This window comes from Trichomycterus rosablanca, chromosome 5, assembly GCF_030014385.1.
Source record: "Trichomycterus rosablanca isolate fTriRos1 chromosome 5, fTriRos1.hap1, whole genome shotgun sequence".
NCBI classification, from domain to species: Eukaryota; Metazoa; Chordata; class Actinopteri; order Siluriformes; family Trichomycteridae; genus Trichomycterus; species Trichomycterus rosablanca.
In genome coordinates this window covers 15,533,995-15,557,920 of record NC_085992.1, presented here as the reverse complement: position 1 = coordinate 15,557,920, position 23,926 = coordinate 15,533,995, and the positions used below count along the sequence as shown (strand labels likewise).

Genomic DNA, 23,926 nt, shown 5'->3' with positions numbered 1-23,926 from the left:
GTTTTTTGGTGGTTCAAGCAGTATTTCTGACATGCACTTTAAAGAATGGTGCTGTAGGTTCTGATATATTTAATGAGCCACCCATGTCAACCTGATGCTAACCTGCACTGCTTAGTTTTGCTTAGCAAGTGTCAAAAAACGGCAGCAGGACAGCGCCCATTTTAAGAACCACAGCTGTTTTATTGTTACTGTCACTAGTCTAAATGTTTATGCTCGGTTGTACTCATCGATTCCCCATGAATGCTAGATTTTAATGTGGCATTTCATTTAGAACAAAAATAGCTGACCACAGTAGTACTGCCCAACATCTAAAGCCAAACTGAGGGCTTTAAATGAAGTAAAAGCCTGGCTGTACCAAACAGTCATGGCCATAAACTTGTGGTTCTTTTATAAAAACGTCTGTTAAAGTGTTTATTTTTGTAGGGTTTTTTTTTTTTCAACCATTTAACCCATTTGTTTTATTATTAACTTGTTTATGTGGTTTATATTTCCGCCTTTCCGCAATTTTGTTTTCCAGAACCTCATCTAACCCTTAATTCCTTTTCAATTTTAACCTTCTTGACAATCACAAAACTATTTTAATTATTCATGAAATCAAAACAAGAAGTACACACATGAGCCAAAACATTATTGCTTTATTTGTCATACATACACAGACCACTTACCACATAGAAGCACTTTGTAGTTCTACAATTACTGACTGGAGTCCATCTGTTTTTTCAATGTACTTTTTAGCCTGCTTTCACCCTGCTCTTCAATGGTCAGGACCCCCACAGGACCACCATAGAGCAGGTATTATTTAGGTTGTGGATCATTCTCAGCACTGCTGGAACAATGTTGTCTTGGCTAGGTCAAAACCCAAACTGCCACCTTATGCTAAGAGTCTTGTCTGTATGGTCAGATGACCCTAAAAAATAGGTGTTCGACCCCTCGGTAAAACTTGGCAGTTCGAAACTCAGCTCTGCCATCCGGTTGATGGCAACGATTGGCTCTTGTTCATAGAGGGTGGGAGCCGCATAGGGACCTCATAACTGATGCAATTACGACCTCTGCTGGCTGGTTGATGGCGCCTGCACAGAGACGAGGGATAATGCGTTGATCAGAGTGTGGCTCTCCGTACACAAAGCTGATCTGCATATGAACTCGCCTTGTGCAGGTGAAAAGATGCAGTCGGCTACTGCACACGTATCGGAGGGGGCGTGTGTCAGTCTCACTCTCCTCAATCAGGGCGGGGATCGGCATCAGTAGAGAGGGAGCGTAATGCAATGAACTTCTCTGAACTTGAAGCTGCTTTAACTTGGGTGGAATTGTGCACAGTCCAGCAAGCTTTAGGCTTAGATGTTGCCCCGCAAACAACTGAACACTGTGGGTTGGTGGAGTCCTAGTGCTTTATACATGGCTCTGTATACCTTTTTCAGGTAATATACACCATATGGTCGAAAGTATGTGGACACCTGACTTACCTACTACAAAATCATGGGCATTAATATGGAGTTGATCTGCCTTTATGGCTACAACAGCCTGTTATTATCTAAAAAGGCTTTGCAAAGATGTTGGAGTGTGTATGTGGGAATCTGTACCCAAGCACTCATGTTTAAAATGCTTGGGTAAAAAAAAATCTTGGGTTGAAAAATATTCCAATTTATCCCAAAGGTGTTAAGTAGGGTTGAGGTCTTTACAAGACCGGAGTTCCTCCATATCGACTGCTCAAACCATTTTTATGAAGCTTGTTTTGTGCTTGAGCAGGAACGGGGGAGTTATTATTTTTAGATCAGTGTGTTGCAAGTTTGCTTTTCTGCTGTATTTTTATCTTCTCATCAGTTTTCACTTTTGCAGGTGGGGAGAGGAGTTCAACCTGGCCAAACACCCACAGGTTGGTACTATTTTTCTGTGTAAGACAAAACCACAAACTTGAGACAGGATGTTGATTAACTATTAGTGGGTGCACAGGTGGCACAGCGGTCTGTTACGCTAACCGACCTCTGCTGAGATTTAGATTTAAATCTCAGCAAATTTTACATAGATCTCTGACAAGCACAAAGAAACATGGTATGCGCTTGTACTGGCGCCTCAACCAAACACAGCCAATTCTGGCCAACCCTGGCACCTTAGTGACTCAAAGCCTGGTCTCTGCAGTGGACTAGATCACTGGTGTACCACTAGAGACCAAAGTGAGAAAATGAACCAGCGACATGATTGTGTCTGTATTAGTTAAACCAAAAACTCAGCTATCAAGAATCAGCATAAGTTTGGATTGCAGGATTTAGTAGTGAAGAGGCAACCATAGAAACCTAGAGCCCTCCACTAGATGAATGCAGGTTGATACTAGATAGGATATTTTTTTTTTTTTTTTGAAAATAATGGCATTATACACTGATCAGGCATAACATTATAATCACCATCTTAATATTGTGTTGGTCCACCTTTTGCTGCCAAAACAGCCCTGCAACTGTGCTGCACTGTGTATTCTGACACCTTTCTATCAGAACCAGCATTAACATCTTCAGCAATTTGAGCTACAGTAGCTCGTCTGTTGGATCAGACCACACGGGCCAGCCTTCGCTCCCCATGTGCATCAGTGAGCCTTGGCCGCCCATGACCCTGTCACCGATTTACCACTGTTCCTTCCTTGGACCACTTTTGATAGATACTGACCACCCCACAAGAGCTGCAGTTTTGGAGATGCTCTGACCCAGTCGTCTAGTCATCACAATTTGGCCCTTGTCAAACTCGCTCAAATCCTTACGCTTGCCCATTTTTCCTGCTTCCAACATCAACTTTGAGGATAAAATGTTTACTTGCTGCCTAATATATCCCACCCACTAACAGGTGCCGTGATGAAGAGATAATCAGTGTTTTTCACTTTACCTGTCAGTGGTCATAATGTTATGTTCAGAGAAACCAATTTCAAATGACAGTAAAATTTATATTGCCTCTAAATGAATGGGCTTTATCGCTAACTTTGACATGTTCCACCAGCTGTGCCAGCTGCGATATCTGTCATGTGTTTTGAATTCCAACCAGTTATCTTCATGTCCTTTAAAGTAAAAACCAAACTTTTTTTAAGACTGAACTATCATTTTAATTGTATTTGTTAATTTTTGTTATGGATCAACACAGGAATATAAATTTGGTCTTATTTTTTTAATGCATTTTCTCCCCATTTTTCCCCGACTTTAGTGCGTCCAATTGCCCCACTGGGGTATGCTTCCTCTCCACCAATGCCGATCCCTGCTCTGATTGAGAAGAACAAAGCTAACCCATGCTCTTTCCAACACGTGGGCAGCAGCCGAATGCATTTTGTCACCTACACTTGACGAGTGCATATGCAGATCAGCACTGTGCACAGAGAGACACACCCTGATCAGCGCACTCTTCCCTCGTCTCTGTGCAGGCGCCATCAATCAGCCAGCAGAGGTCATAGTCGCATCAGTTATGAGAGAGTCCCTATTCGGCTTAATATCCCACCCCTATATGAACAACAGGTCAATCGGCAGGCAGAGCTGAGACTCGATACGATGTATTCAAGATCCCAGCTCTGGTGTTCTAGTGTGTGTTTTACCGCTTCGCCACCTGAGTGGCAATTTGGTCTTATTTTGAAGAATAAAACATAAGTGCGATTTCCGCACGTTTGTTTTGCATAAAAACTAAACATTATCAAATGTTGAACTCTTTGGGGTTATGCTTATTTATTTGAAACAAAATTGCCAGTATAAATGTGATTGTTGTTTGAAATTAAAACCATTAAAAAGAAAATCACTATTGATACAAATACAACCATGTTATATTACAAGATATAAGTACTATAATTTATCAGAATGTAAATTTTTTAAGGTTAAAGGGGTATTTATTACTATTATGATTATTAATTTTATTAATTTTGCTGTGAATAAGCACTCTAGGCTGTCAAAGAGTACCTAGTTTGGTAAAAATATATGTTTATGATACATTGTGGGGAGGGATTAATGGTAGAAGAGTCACCGTTCGATACTAATTCTCATTGACTACAAAAGGTAATAGCCAAAAAAATTATGTTCATGATCTGTTGTCCATTTGGGTGCAGTTCAAATATTAAAAACGACTTTCATTAACCATAGAAAATGAAAGTTAGCAAAAAGGAAGGTCCCCTGAGCATACATATTGTTTCTGACTGAAGCCATCTGAGGATGTACTTCCTGTATAAAAATGTTATTTGTGTCCTTTTTTCAGGGCACAGAAGTGAAAGCCATTACTTACTCAGCCATGCAGATACAAGACACAGAAAAGCCGGAGATCTTCGTCATCATCGATATTTGAGAGGATTTTTTTTGTTTGTTTTTAGCTTTTTTAGTGCGTTTGAAGCTTGCTCATCAGGTGATTTTGATGCCGTATCTGATTGCTGAGTGAATCTTTATAGGAGAGGGAAGAGATACATGTTTTACTTTTTTTGAGTTGTGTTGATCATTTTGTTAACACTACTGTAAATGTACGAGTCCTAACTTTGAGACCTGATGATAATGGACTTGTACTTCAAATTATAAATTTCTCAAAAAACATGGTTTATGACTCAATCCAATGTTTACATCTGTATATACATATAGTTAGTCACTGAAATGTATTTATTGTATCCAGCTTTATTTTCCTCAATACTCAATAAATAATAAACACATTATTCTATAAATATATTCTGTTTATGTGTGCATCAAAGTAAAATTCATTGTATTTTTTCGTGTAGTGCAAGCTTCTACAACTACAACCCAGTTCATTCTACATTTGTTGGCTGCTTACAGTATGTCCCACAAAAGTTAAGACAGGCTCATGTTTACCATTGTGTTACATCAGCTTTCCCATTATTAACATTCTGTATCATACATCAGCGCTTGTCTTGTGTCATGAACACTAAACTCTAGCCTGTGGAATTCAATAGACCCTGGCTTATAGCTAAAAGCAGCTGTGTACACCAAATACCAGATACTTTGGGGTATTTGTCGACCCCATGCTTAACTTTTAATCTCCGTTTGTTTTAATTAAAAAGGCCTAAAAACAAACACAGAAAACAAATAAGGGAATAGCAGCTTTAATGCAGAAAAATACATTTAAGATTGTCCAGATGATATCTTTCCCAGGGACGTCCATGCATTTTTCATCAAGAGAATACAACTACAGTACATGCTACACACATTACAAAGACATGACTGTGGAAGAAGAGGGTAGGTGTAATAGACTGGCCTGCCTGCAGTCCTGACCTGTCGCCTATTTTTAAAATGAAAAATGGAACAGCAAGTCCATACACAGCACACCTTAAAACGTATTTGCAGTAACAATGGGTCAAAATAACACTAAAACACTTCCTCAGGGCCACAATATTTTTTCTGTGGTGTTAGAAGAAATGGCAACATTACAAAGTGGTAAATGCTTTTTTGGAATGTGTTGCAGGCCTGAAAAGCAGGAATGATTGTATATTAAAAAATGAAATGAAGTTACCAAACAAAATATTGGGTTTACAGTGGTGTTCAAAAAAATAGCAGTGATTTAAAAAAAAAAGTGAATAAAGCACAAAATCATTATAATAACTTTTATTTCCATGAATGCAAATGCACTGAAAATACTACACATTCGATTCTAAATCAAAACATTAACAAAATTTTGCCAGTTTGTGTTCATCCTTCACAGAAAGTTAAGAAAAATTTATATTAGGCTGTTCAAAAAATAGCATTTTTCTCAAAAAGTGTATGTATAAACTGAAAATGTTTGAGGTTTCACTTTACTTTAAATTACTGAACTAATATTTAGTGGCAAAACAATTGTTTCTGAGATCTGTGTTGCATGGAGTCGACCAACTTCTGGCACCTCTGAACAGGTATCCAGTCCAGGATGATTACACTACATTCCACAGTTCTTCTGCATTTTTGGGTTTTGCCTCAAAAAAATGTGCTTCAGATGTCAGCCCACAAGTTCTCTATGGGATTGAGGTCAGGGGATTGGGCTGGTCACTCTATTACCTCAATCTTGTTTGTCTGTAACCAAGATGTTTTGGGTCATTGTCATGTTGAAACCCATTTTAAGGGCATTTCTTCTTCGACATAGGGCAACATGATCTCAAGTATTCTGATATATTTAAACTGATCCATGATCCCTTGTATGTGATAAATAGACGTAACACCATGGTATGAAAAACATCCTCATATCATCATTTTGTACCACCATGCTTTACTGTCTTCACAGTGTACTGTGGCTTGAATTCAGTGATCGAGGGTCGTCTGACATACTGTCTACGGCCACTAGACCCAAAAAGAACAATTTTGCTTTCACCAGTCCACAAAATGTTGAGCCATTTCTCTTTGAACCAGTCAATGTGTTCCTTGGCAAATGTTAACCCATTCAGGACACACAAGAAAAGCGAAAGAAAAATATTTTCACAATGATTGGGAGGAATGTGGAGAGACACTTCAGTACGTGTTACAAAAACTTCCATGTACATCGCAGTACATCGCAGCTTTTATTAAATTGTACAAGGGTCATTCCTGGGACTGGGTGCCTTTTGGACCTTAAAACTTTTTGAAAATGAAACACTGTTTTAATTTGTTTTTCATGTTTTATTATAAAAAGGACACAATACTTTTCCAAACTAATATTGGTCAAGCTAAATTACACAGTTGTTTTTTTTTTTCAAAAAGATCATGTGAGCTCCAGGAAAAGATTTCAGTCTGTAAAACAGCTCTTCATTTTAAGAGACAGTAGTAAGAAATGACAGGGTGGACAGAAACTTGAGGGACGTGTGAAAAACCCTTATAATCAGCAATAAAATGAAACTCATAAAGAAAGAAAATCCAAGGTTTAGAGGGACTTAAGCAAAACCTTTTAAACAGTATTGAAAGACTGAGATATTTTCATATATCCATCACTAAATCAGAATGTACAGCACTGGGGACATGGGAAAACCTCTGGTATCTAAGAGATAAAAACAATATATATACAGTCATTTTATTTGGGGGGGCGGGTAGAAAACATTGTGTTTAGTATTTGAAAGTGTTATGTATTTCAGTAAGTAGAAATTGTAAGTAGAAATTGTATTGTTTAAAATTTACTTAATAAATACAATGATCAGCACTGGGGACACAAAAGTGTAGGAATGACCCACATAACTAATCATTTGTACTAACATGGGACAGAGTTCAGGATTTGTTTTAAGATGTTGCAAAGATAGTAATAAGTACAAATGGGACATGTTTTGAAGATGTGACTGTTAATAAATGCTACAAATGTGCTCATACATACAAAATAGATATACAAAAATATATCATGTACAAAAATATCAGAGATGTGATAGCTCTGACTTTAAAATATTAAAACAGATTTATATTAATAGAGATAAATAATGTTAAATGTTGAAATATATTTTTCCTACCATGGTAAATCATTGTTAATAATTTTTCTGAGGAATCATTAACATTAACATATGATCGGACAGTCTCTTCATATATATGAATATTGATAATAATAATAATAAAAATAATAATATCACTAAAGGTGAACCGTGCAACTTTATGTTACTCAGGAAGTTTGTATCAAACAAGTAGCCCTTTGTATTATTCAGTACCCTTGAAGTAGCTCTCGGTCTCGGAAAGGTTGGTGACCCCTGCTTTAGACTAACCTTACATTTACTACTACAACAAAGTCTTCATTTTTAAGTAAAACAATTTACTTGATCCTTTATTTGAACTAAAAGTACTTGATGTGAATCAATGTAAATTTTACGTTTAGCAAACTTAAAACAAAAACACGTAAAAAAAGTTAAAAAAAACAATACATTTTTAAAAAATCAACAATTAATATACAGCATTAGTCAAATGACTTTACAGCAGCAGTTAGTCATGATACATGTTTCTTTATGAACACGGAGGTTGATGGAATGTAGCTAGCTTTACTAGAAAGTGCATTTTGTTTAATATATGTATTAACAAACACACATTTAAGGTCTACTCAACTCTAAAGTTCAAGCTAAGTTAAAAAAGTCATCTTATTAGTGTAGCTTTTTCCAAACATCAGTTTACTGTTTCTGGTCATTTGTTCAACCCTGTATATTTTGGTAGCCTCAATAATTCACACATGGTATAGGAAAGCATTATCCAGATGTGCAATAGAATAACAGGTTCATGAGGTATGAGTTAAAATAATAAGAAAAAGTTGGGGTTTTTTTTATGATAATCGGGCGTTCCCATCTTGTGTAGTAAGTCCCCATCTGGCTTTCCATGTGCTCTCTGAGTTCATCATGTTATAAATGAAACCTGCCTGATTTTTGTGTGGAAGATTTTTGTCATTTCATAAATTATGTAAATGTGTTAGTCCTTGCATAAGTATTTTTAGTGCAGAATGATTTATTAACAGCCTTAAACAAGTGTTTCTTTCTTTTGTTGTTGTTAAAATGAGCACATAACACTTTTGCCTTCACATTAATATTCATTACATTGTATGATTTCATTCTTTTAGGACACATATAGATGACTGATCTTATTGGACAACCTGTTTTAAAAACACAGGAATTACCAGCTGTAAACTGTATCCATGGAGGTTTGTGCATATTGAGTTGAAAAGATTTGTGAGCTTGAGCGCTGATGTTGGACAGGAACGACTTGCTCATCATACATGTTTTCATTTATCTTAAATTATATGTGTTCAGCAAACATACACCGATGAGGCATAACATTATGACCACCTTCCTAATACTGTGTTGGTCCCCTTTTGCTGCCAAAACAGCCCTGACCCATCATGGCATGGACTCCACTACACCTCTGAAGGTGTGCTGTGGTATCTGGCACCAAGATGTTAGCAGCAGATCCTTTAACTCCTGTAAGTTGTGAGGTGGGGTTTCCATGGATCTGACATGTTTGTCCAGCACATCGCACATATGCTCGATTGGATTGAGATCTGGGGAATTTGGAGGCTAAGTCAACACCTCAGACTCGTTGTTGTGCTCCTCAAACCATTCCTGAAGCATTTTTGCTTTGTGGCAGGGCGCATCATCCTGCTGAAAGAGGCCACAGCCATCAGGGAATACCGTTTCCATGAAAGGAAGTACATGGTCTGCAACAATGCTTAAGTAGGTGGTACGTGTCAAAGTAACTTCTACATGTATGGCAGGACCCAAGGTTTCCCAGCAGAACATTGCCCAAAGCATCACACTGCCTCCGCCGGTTTGCCTTCTTCCCATAGTGCATCCTGGTGTAGTGTTCCCCAGGTAAGCGACGCACACGGCCATCCACGTGATGTAAAAGAAAACATAATTTATCAGACCAGGCTACCTTCTCCCATTGCTTCATGGTCCAGTTCAGATGCTCACGTGCCCATTGTTGGTGCTTTTGGCGGTGTACAGGGGTCGGCATGGGCACCCTGACTGGTCTGCGGCTATGCTGCCCCATACGCAACAAACTGCGATGCACTGTGTATTCTGACACCTTTCTATCAGAACCAGCATTAACTTCTTCAGCAATTTGAGATACAGTAGCTCGTCTGTTGGATCGGAACACACGGGCCAGCCTTCACTCCACACGTGCATCAATGAGCCTTGGCCGCCCATGAGCCTTGGCCTCCCATGACCGTGTCGCCGGTTTACCACTGTTCCTTCTTTGGACCACTTTTGATAGATACTGACCACTGCAGACCGGAAACACCCCACATTTCACCCCAAAATTTCACTTGTTGCCTAATATATCCCACCCACTAACAGGTGCCGTGATGAAGAGATAATCAGTGGTATTCACTTCATCTGTTAGTGCTCATAATGTTATGCCTGGTCGGTGTATATTCAGTCCCTTTGACTGTTGGTACACTTTATTGTGTTGTGGACTTGATTTTAAATGAATATTATTGATATTTATTATAGTAGACAGCCAAAACAATACTGGAGAAGCATCAGGGCAAGTCTCTAAACATCCACGAGTTGCCTAGCCATAGATCAATCTTGGACCTCATAAAACATCTGTGGAGAGACCTAATGATGGCAGTTTACAGACATTAACCATTCAATATGATGAAGATTTAGAGGATCTGCCAGAAAGAATGGGATAATCAAGGTGTGCAAAGCTTGTAGAGACGTATCCAAAAAGATGTGCAGCTGTAATTGGTACTAATTGGATAATAGTAGTATCACAGGGTCTGAATACTTTTGTGAAGAGCAGATGTTTTCATTTCATCATGATGTGATTCAGTGTGGATAAGTGGGTAAAAATAGCAAGTGTATCTATTTAAAATCTAATCCACAACACAATAAACTGCACATAAAGTGTGAATACTTTCACTACTGGTCTCCACTTGGTAAATATGCTAATTTATTGCACTACTGTTGTGATTAAAATATCTTTTAAGTTAAATATTAAAATACAAAACATCAAAAGTCTCTTTTGCAGTTTGTTTCTCTGAATTTTTAAAGCATACGATTTGCTTTCTCTGCTCTCTTCATGACCAAACCACGAATGCCTGTTTAAAAATACTGCGGACACACCCAGTGGATATTGCTATTTTGTTACAGTAATTTTTTCCTTACCATGAAGTACCACACCAATGCTACTACTACTACAATAAGCAGACAACATAAAACTGTGAGGAGAATAACAGTGGGGCAGACGCTTGATTCACCTAGAAATAAATAAAAAGGAAACAGCTTGTAAACAATATTATACACATTCATTTATTTACTGTACTCACATTCATTTATTTATACCATCAGTTTCTCATTCATTAATTCGATTTGTGATGATGTGATGCACAGGACACTGGTAGCATTTACCGAACCCATAAGTCATTTTTTGCTCAAAAGAACAAAATGTCCTGTGACTACTGAAACGACCAAATCATTTACCCACTGAAGACATGGTACCAGTCAGAATTTGTGAGTTTTTTGTCAAGGATGTTCCTGTATATGGCTGCATTCACCCATCTCTCAAGTCCTAACAGGCACCCCCATATCAAACCACCATGATGCTGGCATCACAATATTTCAACCTACAGATGTTATTAGCCAGTTGTTTCTGCCAGACAAGGTGCTTGCCGTTCTGCCCAAACATTTCTAATTTTTTTCTCCACATGCCACCATATACATTTACTAACATCAGCCTTTGCCTTGCCACTCTGCCTTAAATTCATGTAGTGCTGCAGAGATGGCTGTTTGATAAGGTCCACCACGGTTGTGACCTTAGATTTTAAGATATCAATTTTAGAGGTCGAATTTATTTTTAAATAACTCCAAAAATATGTTTCACTTTGTTGTTATGGGTGATTAAGTGTAGATTGATGGGTACAAAATTTTTATACCATATCTTGGTATTACTGGATCTGCTTTTTACTTTTGTTTCTTAATAAAAGATTGCAGCTATTATAGCTATATAGCTATTCAGAACCACACATTTGTAAACACTGTGCTTGTTACTGTGGGTATTCCTCAGAGCTCGGTTTTAGGTCTGCTACTTTTAACCATACACTGATCAGCCATAATATTAAAACCATCTCCTTGTTTCTACACTCACTGTCCATTTTATCAGCTCCACTAACCATATAGAAGCACTTTGAAGTTCTACAATTATTGACTGTAGTCCATCTGTTTCTCTACATACATTTTTAACCTGCTTTCACCCAGTTCTTCAATGGTCAGGACCCCCACAGAGCAGGTATTATTTAGGTGGTGGATCATTCTCAGCACTGCAGTGACACTGACATGGTGGTGGTGTGTGTGGATTAGACACAGCACCGTGTCCACTCACTGTCCACTCTATTAGACACTCCTACCTAGTTGGTCCACCTTGTAGATGTAAAGTCAGAGACGATCGCTCATCTATTGCTGCTGTTTGAGTTGGTCATCTTCTAGACCTTCATCAGTGGTCACAGGACGCTGCCCACGGGTTGCTGTTGGCTGGATATATTTGGTTGGTGGGCTATTCTCAGTCCAGCAGTGACAGTGAGGTGTTTAAAAAGGTGTCTTATTCACTCATACCAGCACAACACACACTAACACACCACCACCATGTCAGTGTCACTGCAGTGCTGAGAATGACCTTTGAAGAACAGCATGCAAGGGGGCTAACAAAGCATGTAGAGAAACAGATGGACTACAGTCAGTCATGTAGAATTACAAGTGCTCCTATATGGTAAGTGGAGCTGATAAAATGGACAGTGAGTGTAGAAACGAGGAGGTGGTTTTAATGTTATGGCTGATCGTTGTATATATGCTGCCTCTTTGCCATATAATATGCCATCGTGGTTTAAATTTTCTATGTTATGCTGATGACACTCGGATCTACGTCAGCTTAGCCCTGCTCAAACTGCCACCACCTGCTTTATATAACTATGTTTAACTGGATCAAATGTACTGACATCCAGATCTGTCCTTGGCATCGGTATTGATGAGATCCTTGTAATATTGTCTCCCCAGATACACAATCCTAGAATTATCGTTGACCCCACACTCTCATTTGACATTCATATCAATTATGTAGTTAAGACAGCATTTTTCTGTCTTTAATATTGCTTGCTCTGGCAATCTTTAAGCCCAAATGTACAAACACTTGTCCATGCATTGGTGACATCAGGGTTAGATAGTCTGCATACTTTTTACTTTGGCCCATATATTGTAAATGTCTTACAATCACACTAGCTCACAGGGATTGGCTGGCACTGAATGACTGACAAATTTGTGACCCAACAGTAAACAGTATAAGGGATGGACATCGGCAGGTCTTACCTTCGTAGCTGTAACTGACAGGCATTTCAAGGTGCTGATGAAGAAGCTTGTTTTGCAAAACAAAGGTGAAGTTGAGAGGGTTACTTGGTGCCACGTAGCTGCTTTTAAAAAGATAAAGTCCATCTTCTTGATCTATTTGCAAAGAGGTCTGTGTATGATTGCTTATGTTCTCGCCATGTTCTCCTATCCACATCACTTCTGGTGCAGGAAATCCCTTCGCCTCATACTGCACCAAAATATCAGGGGACTTGACATTAATGCTCAATCTTAGGTCGTTGTAGAACGCTGAAAAAGAATTGAATACAGTGTGGATGGACAAAGTAAAATACAAAACAGACACACAGCTAATAAGTGCAGTCAAACTAACCAAATTTATACTGGCACAGAAAAGTTAAATGGCATAAATCTGGCTTCACTAGCAAATTAATACTCCAGGTATGTAAATTATCAACCCAATATACAGTGGATGCAATTAATATTCATACTCCTGGACTTTTTGCACACTTAATTGTGTAGTGGTTTTGCACAGGACATTTTGAGCTCTTTCAGAGTGACTGTTAAGTTATTTCTCACGTCCATGACAGAGGCCCAAGGTGCACGATTATGCCAAACTTCCTCCATTTCAACCTTATTGAAGCCACTGTGGAACACTCAAAGTTGTAGATATTGTTTTATATCACATATGCCACAATTTGATCACAGAGATCCACAGTTCCTTGGATATCATGGCTTAGTTTTCATTCTGTTAATCCAGTGTAAATTGTGTAATAGAATAGAATGCCTTTATTTGTCATATATACATACATATAAAGACATACAGTACAATTAAATTCTATCTTCGCATATCCCAACCTGTTTGGAAGCTGGAGCTGGGGTCAGAGCGCAGGGTCAGCCATCGTACAGTGTCTCTGGAGCAAAGAGGGTTAAGGGCCTTGCTAAAGGCCCCAATAGTGACTGCATGGCAGACCTGGGATTCAAACTCTCAACCTTTCGGTCGCTAGCCCAAAGCTCTACATTTACATTTACATTTTCAGCATTTAGCAGACGCTTTTATCCACAGCGACTTACATTACAGTTACAGTATACAGTCTGAGCAATTGAGGGTTAAGGGCCTTGCTCAGGGGGCCTAACAGCAGCAACCTGGCAGTGGTGGGGCTTGAACCGGTGACCTTCTGATTACTAGACCAATACCTTAACCGCTAGGCTACAACTGCCCTACAATTGCCCTACAACTGCCCTAACTACCCACTAGGCTACCACTGTACCCACTGTAACCTTAACGTGTAACACATTAAGGTTAGAATCACTGGTTAGCTTAACCAACTTACTGTATATAAGCAGCTGAGCCTTGTATGCTATCTAAAATTCAGCTAAATATTACATTACATTATCAGAAACAGGAGCTACATTTGTTAGCATGCTACCTAACATCAGGTTTAGTATTATACTGTACAATTTAAACCAGTAGAAATAGTTAAACTGGTGGCTAAATTAGCCCTCAGCCAATGTTGGCCCAGCCATGACATGGTTGGAGTTTTAAGCATGACCTTGGCCCAGAAGTAGGGTGGCCATCCGTCCGGCTTTAGGTCGGACAGTCCGGTTTTTCAGCTGCCAGTCCTCCGCCCATGCAACACTAGGACGGACACTTAAAAATCCTCCTTTTGGAATGAACTGGTTACATTTTTGATTCAATATTATCTGTCATTGGCTCAGGTACATGTCAAAACAAATGCTCGCCCACCACTGACCTATCGCAGAAGGTCCGCCCTCTAAATGCTATTCTGTGACTGGGTGGTTGAATTTCGCCCGCTCGCTCTGTTCTGCATACACCTCTACTTGAGTCAATTAGTAAACTTTTAGTGGCAGCAAGGAACAGACATAAATATCAAAAGTAGACACAACATGGTAAGTAAAACAGTAATTTGTTATAGAATTCTTGCTTATATTGGTTAAAAACTCTGTTATATGGGTTATGGTTTCATTCTGTGTGTTGCAGTATCATGTCCCCCTGTTCCTGGTATGACGTCCTCCTTTTGGGGTGTAATGTCCTCCCTTTTGTGACTATGAATGTAGCCACCCTACCCAGAAGTTGGAATTTCTGCCACAATCCACTGATACCAGCACAACACACACTAACACACCACCACTATGTCAGTGTCATTGTAGTGCTGAGAATGATCCACCACCTAAATAACACCTGCTATGTAGTGGTCATAGGAGAGTCCTGGCCATTGAAGAACAGCATGAAAGGGGGGTAACAAAGCATGCAGAGAAACAAATGGACTACAGTCAGTAATTGTAGAACTACAAAGTGCTTCTATATGGTAAGTGGAGCTAATAAAATGGACAGTGAGTGTAGAAACAAGGAGGTGGTTTTAATGTTATAGCTGATCAGTGTATATAACTGTTTGCAATGTTTTCACAATCTTATACTTGATCATATTTGGATGATGAAAAGAGCCTTAATTACCTCCATAGTCCAGCCGTAACTCTGCTTTCTCTGTTCCCATGTCCGTGCTCACTGTGCAGAGGTAGCGTCCTTCATCACTTAAAGCTACTTGCTCTAAGTGGAGTGAAGCATTTCCCCTGGCCAGTTTGTTCACAAACAGTGCTGTACGGCCCCTATACCTAGGGCTCTGGTGTTCCAACTGGTCCTTCTCATAATAATAGCTATGAACTACATCATTGTCCTCCTGCCGCTGCCAGGTCACCACAAGATTTGAAAGATTATAGTGAGGACCGAGGTCAGGGGAAAACTCGCAGCCCAGAATAACATGATGACCTCGGACTGCCACCAGATGGTTTGCTGGTACCATCACTCTGAAAGGATCTATGAAGATAGATACAATAGTTTTGTTAGATAAGCACTTATTACTTTATGTCATGGCTGGAATGATGCGACAAAGTGAGGGCAAGGGTGCCATAAAAAAAATAAAAAAAATAAAGCATTGCCACGGAAAAGGTAATAAAACACAGCTTTCACTCAGCAGGTAATAAAGTACATATATGATGTGTTAAGCATAAGAACAGTGCTCTTAGAAACCCAACAAATTTACATACACAGTAAATCTTTTTTACCCACACATCTGCTTTCCACAGTTTCAGGTTTAAAGATAGTAAATGAAAAACGTTCAGACGGTGCGTGCAATGCAGCTGTCAAAAAGAGCATTTATCAGTGGAAATAATTTTGGTCTTTCACCATATACTGTACATAATATTGTAAACAGATTCCGAGCATTCCAAAAAATTTAATCTGTGTAGAGCAAGGCCGGAAAGCACTGTTGAATTTGCGTGACCTTCAAAGCCTCAGATGGCATATACAGTGTATTACAAAAGTGAGTACACCCCTCACATTTCTGCAAATATTTCATTATATCTTTTCATGGGACAACACTATAGACATGAAACTTGGATATAACTTAGAGTAGTCAGTGTACAGCTTGTATAGCAGTGTAGATTTACTGTCTTCTGAAAATAACTCAACACACAGCCATTAATGTCTAAATAGCTGGCAACATAAGTGAGTACACCCCACAGTGAACCCTGTCCAAATTGTGCCCAAATGTGTCGTTGTCCCTCCCTGGTGTCATGTGTCAAGGTCCCAGGTGTAAATGGGGAGCAGGGCTGTTAAATTTGGTGTTTTGGGTACAATTCTCTCATACTGGCCACTGGATATTCAACATGGCACCTCATGGCAAAGAACTCTCTGAGGATGTGAGAAATAGAATTGTTGCTCTCCACAAAGATGGCCTGGGCTATAAGAAGATTGCTAACACCCTGAAACTGAGCTACAGCATGGTGGCCAAGGTCATACAGCGGTTTTCCAGGACAGGTTCCACTCGGAACAGGCTTCGCCAGGGTCGACCAAAGAAGTTGAGTCCACGTGTTCGGCATCATATCCAGAGGTTGGCTTTAAAAAATAGAAACATGAGTGCTGCCAGCATTGCTGCAGAGGTTGAAGACGTGGGAGGTCAGCCTGTCAGTGCTCAGACCATACGCCGCACACTGCATCAACTCGGTCTGCATGGTCGTCATCCCAGAAGGAAGCTGATGCACAAGAAAGCCAGCAAACAGTTTGCTGAAAACAAGCAGTCCAAGAACATGGATTACTGGAATGCCCTGTGGTCTGACGAGACCAAGATAAACTTGTTTGGCTCAGATGGTGTCCAGCATGTGTGGCGGCGCCCTGGTGAGAAGTACCAAGACAACTGTATCTTGCCTACAGTCAAGCATGGTGGTGGTAGCATCATGGTCTTGGGCTGCATGAGTGTTGCTGGCACTGGGGAGCTGCAGTTCAGTGAGGGAAACATGAATTTCAACATGTACTGTGACATTCTGAAACAGAGCATGATCCCCTCCCTTCAAAAACTGGGCCTCATGGCAGTTTTCCAACAGGATAACGACCCCAAAAACAACCTCCAAGATGACAACTGCCTTGCTGAGGAAGCTGAAGGTAAAGGTGATGGACTAAACCCAATTGAGCACCTGTGGCGCATCCTCAAGTGGAAGGTGGAGGAGTTCAAGGTGTCTAACATCCACCAGCTCCGTGATGTCATCATGGAGGAGTGGAAGAGGATTCCAGTAGCAACCTGTGCAGCTCTGGTGAATTCCATGCCCAGGAGGGTAAAGGCAGTGCTGGATAATAATGGTGGTCACACAAAATATTGACACTTTGGGCACAATTTGGACATGTTCACTGTGGGGTGTACTCACTTATGTTGCCAGCCATTTAGACATTAATGGCTGTGTGTTGAGTTATTTTCAGAAGACAGTAAATCTACACTGCTATACAAGCTGTACACTGACTACTCTAAGTTATATCCAAGTTTCATTTCTATAGTGTTGTCCCATGAAAAGATATAATGAAATATTTGCAGAAATGTGAGGGGTGTACTCACTTTTGTGATACACTGTACATGAGAAACTGTCATGATACAGTATGTATATACCCTATCAAGTCATATTATTATGACCACTTCCTACTTTCGACGGCTGTGGCAGCCGTCAGGGGTGCCGTCAAAAATATTCTGATAGTGATGAGTCGTTCGCGAACGATCCGATTCTATTGAACGGCTCTTTAAAATGAACAAAAGGAACCGAGTCGCGCTTCTGGGAGCCGCTACATATATGTTTATTTCTGCGCAGTTCGACTGTAATCCACCCATTCCTCTTCCATCAGTAGAGGGAATTAATCAGTCATAATAAGAGCTTTTTATTGTCGAAATTCAAATCCGAAAACGGAGAGCGGAGAGCGAGCGAGACACACACACACACACACACACAGAGCACGAGAGAGAGACACTCAACTCAAACTTAAAAGAAGCTTTATTGGCATGACAAATTAAGACATTCGTATTGCCAAAGCAAGTTACAGAGAAATAATAAAAATAACAATAAGAAAGAACAAATATATCCAAAACAGTTACATGTGCAAAAAAATATAAAATAAAATATTAATAAAAACAGTGCAAAATAATAACAATAAAAATTATACACACACACAGAGAAAGCGAGACACACACACACACACAGAAAGAGAGAGACACACACACACTCAAACTGATCGTTATTACTACCTAATTACTGTAAATATTATAATTTTTATTGTTATTATTTTGCACTGTTTTTATTAATATTTTATTCTATTTCATATTTTTGCACATGTAACTGTTTTGTATATATTTGTTCTTTTTCATTGTTATTTTTATTATTTCTCTGTAACTGAGCTTTGGCAATACGAATGTCCTTATTTGTCATGCCAATAAAGCTTCTTTTAAGAAGTCTTATGAAGTGTACCTATGATGAAAATTACAGACCTCTCTCATCTTTCTAAGTAGGAGAACTTGCACAATCAGTGGCTGACTAAATACTTTTTGGCCCCACTGTATATATATATATATATAGTTTTCATTTTATATATATCAAGTTTTATTTTATATATATCAAGTTTCATTTTATATATATCAAGTTTTATTTTATATATATCAAGTTTAATTTTATATATATCAAGTTTTATTTTATATATATCAAGTTTCATTTTATACATATCAAGTTTTATTATATATATATATATGTTTTCATTTGATATATATGTTTTCATTCCATATATTTCAAGTTTCATTTTATATATATCGAGTTTCATTATATATATATGTGTGTTTTTATTCCATATATATTGAGTTTCATTCCATATATATCATTTTCATTTCCTGTTTGGTTTGCCTATATATATACATACATGGGCTCAGAAGTACTTTGGAAAACCACTGTCACTTAACACAGCCCACCACTGCATCAAGAAATGCAAACTGAAAATGCAAATTCAAGAGCCTATTTAGCCACCACTATTCATTATGTTTACATTATGTTTATGCAAATAAAGAAATCTATAGTCTCATATCATTTTATTTAGGATGGTACAGGGTCGCAGTGAGTAGTACTGTCACCACAGAAAGAAGATCCTGGGCTACCGTTAAAAAATTTGTTTTAACCTTCACCTGACATTCGAGGTTCTTTTATCTCATTCTTAGCAAATATACATCCAAAATGAATACAATTGCACAAACCGACTCTGCAGTAAACAAAGATAAAACAACAATCAAATTAATTTAAAAATGTCCTCTGTTCATTTTAGTTAACGCTATTTCTTAACTGCAAGGTTCATCTCTGTTTTTAAAAACTAAAAGAGCATCTACAAAGTGCATGAAGCAGAAAACTTTAAAATGCATTAAAGGTTATAATAGTTACGAGGTGACATGTACGATTTGCTATACCTGTAATATAGAATAAAGACCCCACAGTATGGGTACAGTGAAATTATATCATGTAGAAAAAAAATCACTATAAATGAATAAATGTACATTTCAATATAATAAACAGTGTAGTAGGTACCACTTATTGCAGCTATATTACAGAAAAAAGAATATAGGTACAGTAAAATATGATGGCGTATTAGGGCCACGTTAAAGAAAAATATTTTGTTATGTTTCGATTTCGAGAATAAAGTCATATAAGTTTCGATTTTGAGAATAAAGTCAAAATAATTTTGAGATTAAAGTCTAAATGATTTCAAGATTAAAGTCAAAATGATTTTGAAATTAAAGTTGAAATATTATGGCCATAGCAACCTCCTGGTGTTAAAATGACGGATGTTCATGATTTGTTAAAAGTTATACTTCCATATCAGTTAAAAAAATTAAGAACCCCCCAATCTCCTGGCACATCAGCACCAGTTTGTTATTAGCATAAGGGCACTGAAACAGCTTTGCAATAAACTGCGTTTATTTAGAAGAATGTGTGCCACTGGTGCGCTTCGCGTCTGCATCGTCTGAGCCTTATGGACTCGTACGATAAACTAAAGCCGTATGGCATCGCTATAAATGGTTGCATTGATGGATTTAGTCATCATGTCATGTGGATGGAAGCGTACAATACAGACAACGACCCAAAAATAATTGCGGGTTATTGGATAACCACAGTAACCCGCATTGGAGGCTGCCCTGAGTGTTTGGGTGCCGATCCAGGTACTGAGACCCGTGCTTCTCTGAACTGACAAGGCTACGACGGCTGCACACTCTTTGGCCATAATATTTCAACTTCATTCTCATAATCATTTCGACTTTAATCTCAAAATAATTTCGACTTTATGCTCATAATTATTTTGACTTTATTCTCGGAATCAAAACGTATACAACTTTATTCTCAAAATCAAAACTTAAAAATGTGTTTGCAGTGGCCCTAATACACCATCGTAGTAAAAAAAAATCATACAATGTAAAAATAACAAAAAATCTATGTTTTATTCATTTTTAACATCTATGATTTATTACTGTACCCACACTGAAAGAATTCTATTTTGTAATGCAGTTGTAGTAAATAGCATATGTCACAAGGTTATTATTACAACCTTCATTATATCATAATTTAAATTTTTAGTAATCTTTTACATTCTATAATTTAATACTGTGCCCATAATGTAGGGCTTTTTTTCTCGAACAAAGCTGTAGTAAGTGGTACATGTCACTAGGTAATAGGGATGTAACGATGCACCACAAGACAGTTAAAAATCGGTGCACATGTGCCACGATTCGAATCACTTATTCATTTAAGATGAATTGATATTAACTTTAAATAGTAGAGGGCACTGGCGCTATTTACCTCGCCTCGTTGACGGCACTTCACAAAGTTGCCAGATAAGTGATTTTCCAGCCAAATTTCTTTATGTGAGGATACTTTCTTTATTTGTATTATTTATTTATTCATATAATGTTGGATTTGTTTTAAAATTTCATTTAAGTTTTTTTTACACAATAAGCATTATTTGGCATAGTTTGTACCTATTTCAGAAATAAACGGGCATTCATTATTTAGATTTTTTAAAGAGAAATAATAAAAGGAAACTTTGTCATAATTTGTCTATAATTTCATTTTGTTTAAAAAAATCGGGAAAAATTGTATCGCGAACTCAGTATCGTGAATCGTATCGCATCGTGGGTAGAGTGTATCATTACATCCCAGGTAACCACTAGAATGTTCATTATATTAAAATTTACATTTATCGATTATATGATAGATTTTCAGCAATGTTTTCACTGTTATTCTGTAATACAGATATGATTAATCACTCATGTCATGTTTAACAACCTTTGACAGTTACAAAATGTGTGTTAAAGTTAAAAAACACATGCTGGAACCAGAGCTGGGATCTCGAATACATCGTATCGAATCTCAGCTCTGCCTTGCCGGCTGAGGATGAGCGGCCACATGAACAACGATTGGCCTGTTGTTCATATGGGCGGGACTAAGCCGGATGGGGTCTCTCTCTCTCTCTCACGACTGGTGCAATTACGACCTCTGCTGGCTGATTGATGGCGCCTGCACAAAGATGAGAAAAGAGTGCTCTTAGGGTGTGTCCCTCCGTACACACAGCTAGGCTGCACTGCACTCATCAAAGTGTAGGTGATAAGATGCATACGGCATGCTGCCCACGTGTCGGAGGGAGCGTGGGGTTAGCTTCGTTCTCCTCAATCAGAGCAGGGATCGGCATTGGTAGAGAGGAAGCATGTTATACCCTTCAACCACTTTTAGACACTCCCTTAGTTTAACGCAGCCGAACCATGCCACGAGTAACTAAAAATTATCAGAAGAACTTTTTGAAATGTACTTGATTGTTGTTTAATCCTTGTTTATTGGGGTCCGTTCGTCCAACTTTATTCATTTTTTGTTGTTTATTAGTCGAAAAGGAGACGAAAAGCATCGTTTAATTTTGCTTATTGATGTCAAACCAACTTTTAAAAAGATATATCAATCTTCCTTTACATAATACAAGCACTGTTTAAAAAAACAACTATTTGAATTATTTTATAATCATTTTATTATAGTCTACGGATAAATAAATCTGTTTAGAGAAAGACTGGAATGAAGAATGTCGAACAACACTTTACCGCAGTACATTTCTCCACAGGTTTATAAGAAGTAGACGCAACTAGTGAACTACTGTACCTGAATGTAACAGCATTATTAGTGCTAACCTGTTCACAATCTAAATATTCTAGAACAGTGGGTTGCTGGGATGATGCTGGGATTTAACAATCTATACTAGCTGTTTGAAAACACTCCAGTTCTGGAGTCCAACTGCCTGTACAAAGCAACAAGAACAACGCAGCAGAAAAAGAAACGCGCATGTTTACCTGCATGTGAGCCGAAAATGTGGCTGAACATGGACACAAACAGCAACACATCCCCGCTGAAAACACGAAGCATCCTTGTTAAAGTGTACTAACAGAATCCGGATCAGTCACGTAGCTTAACAGAATTCCAAAAAAACTGAGACTTCAGCTTCCAAAACTCAAGAGTGGGGCCAGTAGGAGGGCACAAACTTGATCAGGTGCTGCACCACTGTTCTACAAAGCGTCACTGTGCCAGTAAACAATCACAGTTCTGGTTAAATTGAGTCAATTCCTTATTTCCCACATAGCCAATGTTTCATGAGCTCATTGTATGATTTTTTTTAATGTAAGCCCATGAGGAAGATTTAGATTAAGATTTAATAACATGAGTGCATAACATAGGGATAATATAGTGCAGGGCTCTCAAGTTTTCAAGTTTGCTTGGAGTGAGATTCCCCCAATCTCACTCCAAGCAAACTGGGGGGTGTCAGAGGTTGTTCTGTCGATGTTCAATGAACTTTATTGAACAACAAATATATTACAAAATAATGCATCAATCACAGCCAAGATGTAACATACACAATGAAAATTAGACAATTATTAACTAAAAATTGCTCGAGGTTATACAAATAGAAATAAAATAAACTATTAATAAAATTAGCTAAAGCAGGAATTTATAGATAATACCATTTAATGATTTTCTAAAATTACCTTAAGGGATAGAGAAGTTTTCTAACAGTGTTAAAGTACGTCTTGCCTTCACATTTTCACAGAGTTTTAATGAATTGATGTACAATATAAAGGATGCCTTAAAAGTGTTGAAGTTTGGTCTATTATTCATAAATTTACAACAATTAATGTGATATTTGGATAATATCAAGAGAAGGTTGACAATATACATGTAAGTCTCATCTGAATTCAATATGTCACTTTTAGTTATTCCAAACAGAATAAATTCAGTTTTCAATTTAAAGTTATAGCTAATTTTTCTATTAATAAAATTATTTAAATCAGTCCAAAAAATTTAGCACAATTTTAGGGGGGGGCAGGGGGGGGCAGGTGCACTGGGGCCCTAGGCAGGGGGGGCTCTCCACGACCTGCACTCGCCAGGTCTTTATTATTATATTACAATATTTTCGTTAAGTACAATTAAAATAACTAAATAGTAATACCAGAGCCATTCATATATATGTACATACAGTGGTGTTCAAAAAATAGCAGTCCAACACCATTAACCTGATAAATCACTGTTTTTAGTAGAAATGCTATTTCTACATAGCAAATAATTTACTAGAAAGTGTAGTAGAGTAATGAAAACAAAACAAACCCAACAATTAGGACATGCATGCCGTAATAATAATTACACTCTTTTTTGACCACAGGTTCGTCATTTCAACAGTAAAAAGTACTGATGGCCAGTAAAAGCTAACAGAGGTTTGGTGTTCTTAGTTCCAATTGTTTTTTGTATTTTTCCCCCCAATTTTCCTTCCAATCTAGTCGTCTCCAATGACCCGATTGCGTTACCCTTCCGCTCTACTGATGCTGA

The 23,926-nt window shown here is 38.2% G+C and overlaps 2 protein-coding genes across 2 annotated transcripts in view; one reads left to right on the top strand and one right to left on the bottom strand.

The window, feature by feature from the left end:
* Positions 1 to 4,639, top strand: part of zbtb8os (zinc finger and BTB domain containing 8 opposite strand) — a 40,074-nt gene extending 35,435 nt beyond the window's left edge. The window contains exons 6-7 of the mRNA XM_062994940.1: positions 1,837 to 1,873; positions 4,210 to 4,639. Coding sequence (XP_062851010.1) covers positions 1,837 to 1,873; positions 4,210 to 4,296 — 124 coding nt within the window. The 3' untranslated portion in view covers positions 4,297 to 4,639. The remainder of the gene's footprint in view (positions 1 to 1,836; positions 1,874 to 4,209) is intronic.
* Positions 4,640 to 7,739: 3,100 nt separating this feature from the next.
* On the bottom strand, positions 7,740 to 22,446 carry LOC134314739 (V-set domain-containing T-cell activation inhibitor 1). The gene is made up of 4 exons (XM_062995433.1): positions 22,402 to 22,446; positions 15,183 to 15,542; positions 12,713 to 12,997; positions 7,740 to 7,747 (listed from the first exon to the last, which is right to left on the bottom strand). Exons 1-4 carry the CDS (start codon positions 22,430 to 22,432, stop codon positions 7,740 to 7,742), a joined length of 684 nt encoding a protein of 227 aa, XP_062851503.1. The 5' UTR covers positions 22,433 to 22,446.
* Between the last annotated feature and the right edge of the window lie 1,480 nt (positions 22,447 to 23,926).

What these genes read in the sequence shown, in the direction of transcription:
- LOC134314739 (XM_062995433.1), bottom strand. Translation starts at nt 22,432, where the DNA reads ATGTTCAGCCACATTTTCGGCTCACATGCAG. An exon ending in CATTTTCGGCTCACATGCAG is followed by an intron (nt 15,543 to 22,401) that starts GTAAACATGCGC and finishes CTATCTTCATAG; the next exon opens with ATCCTTTCAGAGTGATGGTA. An exon ending in GTTACGGCTGGACTATGGAG is followed by an intron (nt 12,998 to 15,182) that starts GTAATTAAGGCT and finishes ATTCTTTTTCAG; the next exon opens with CGTTCTACAACGACCTAAGA.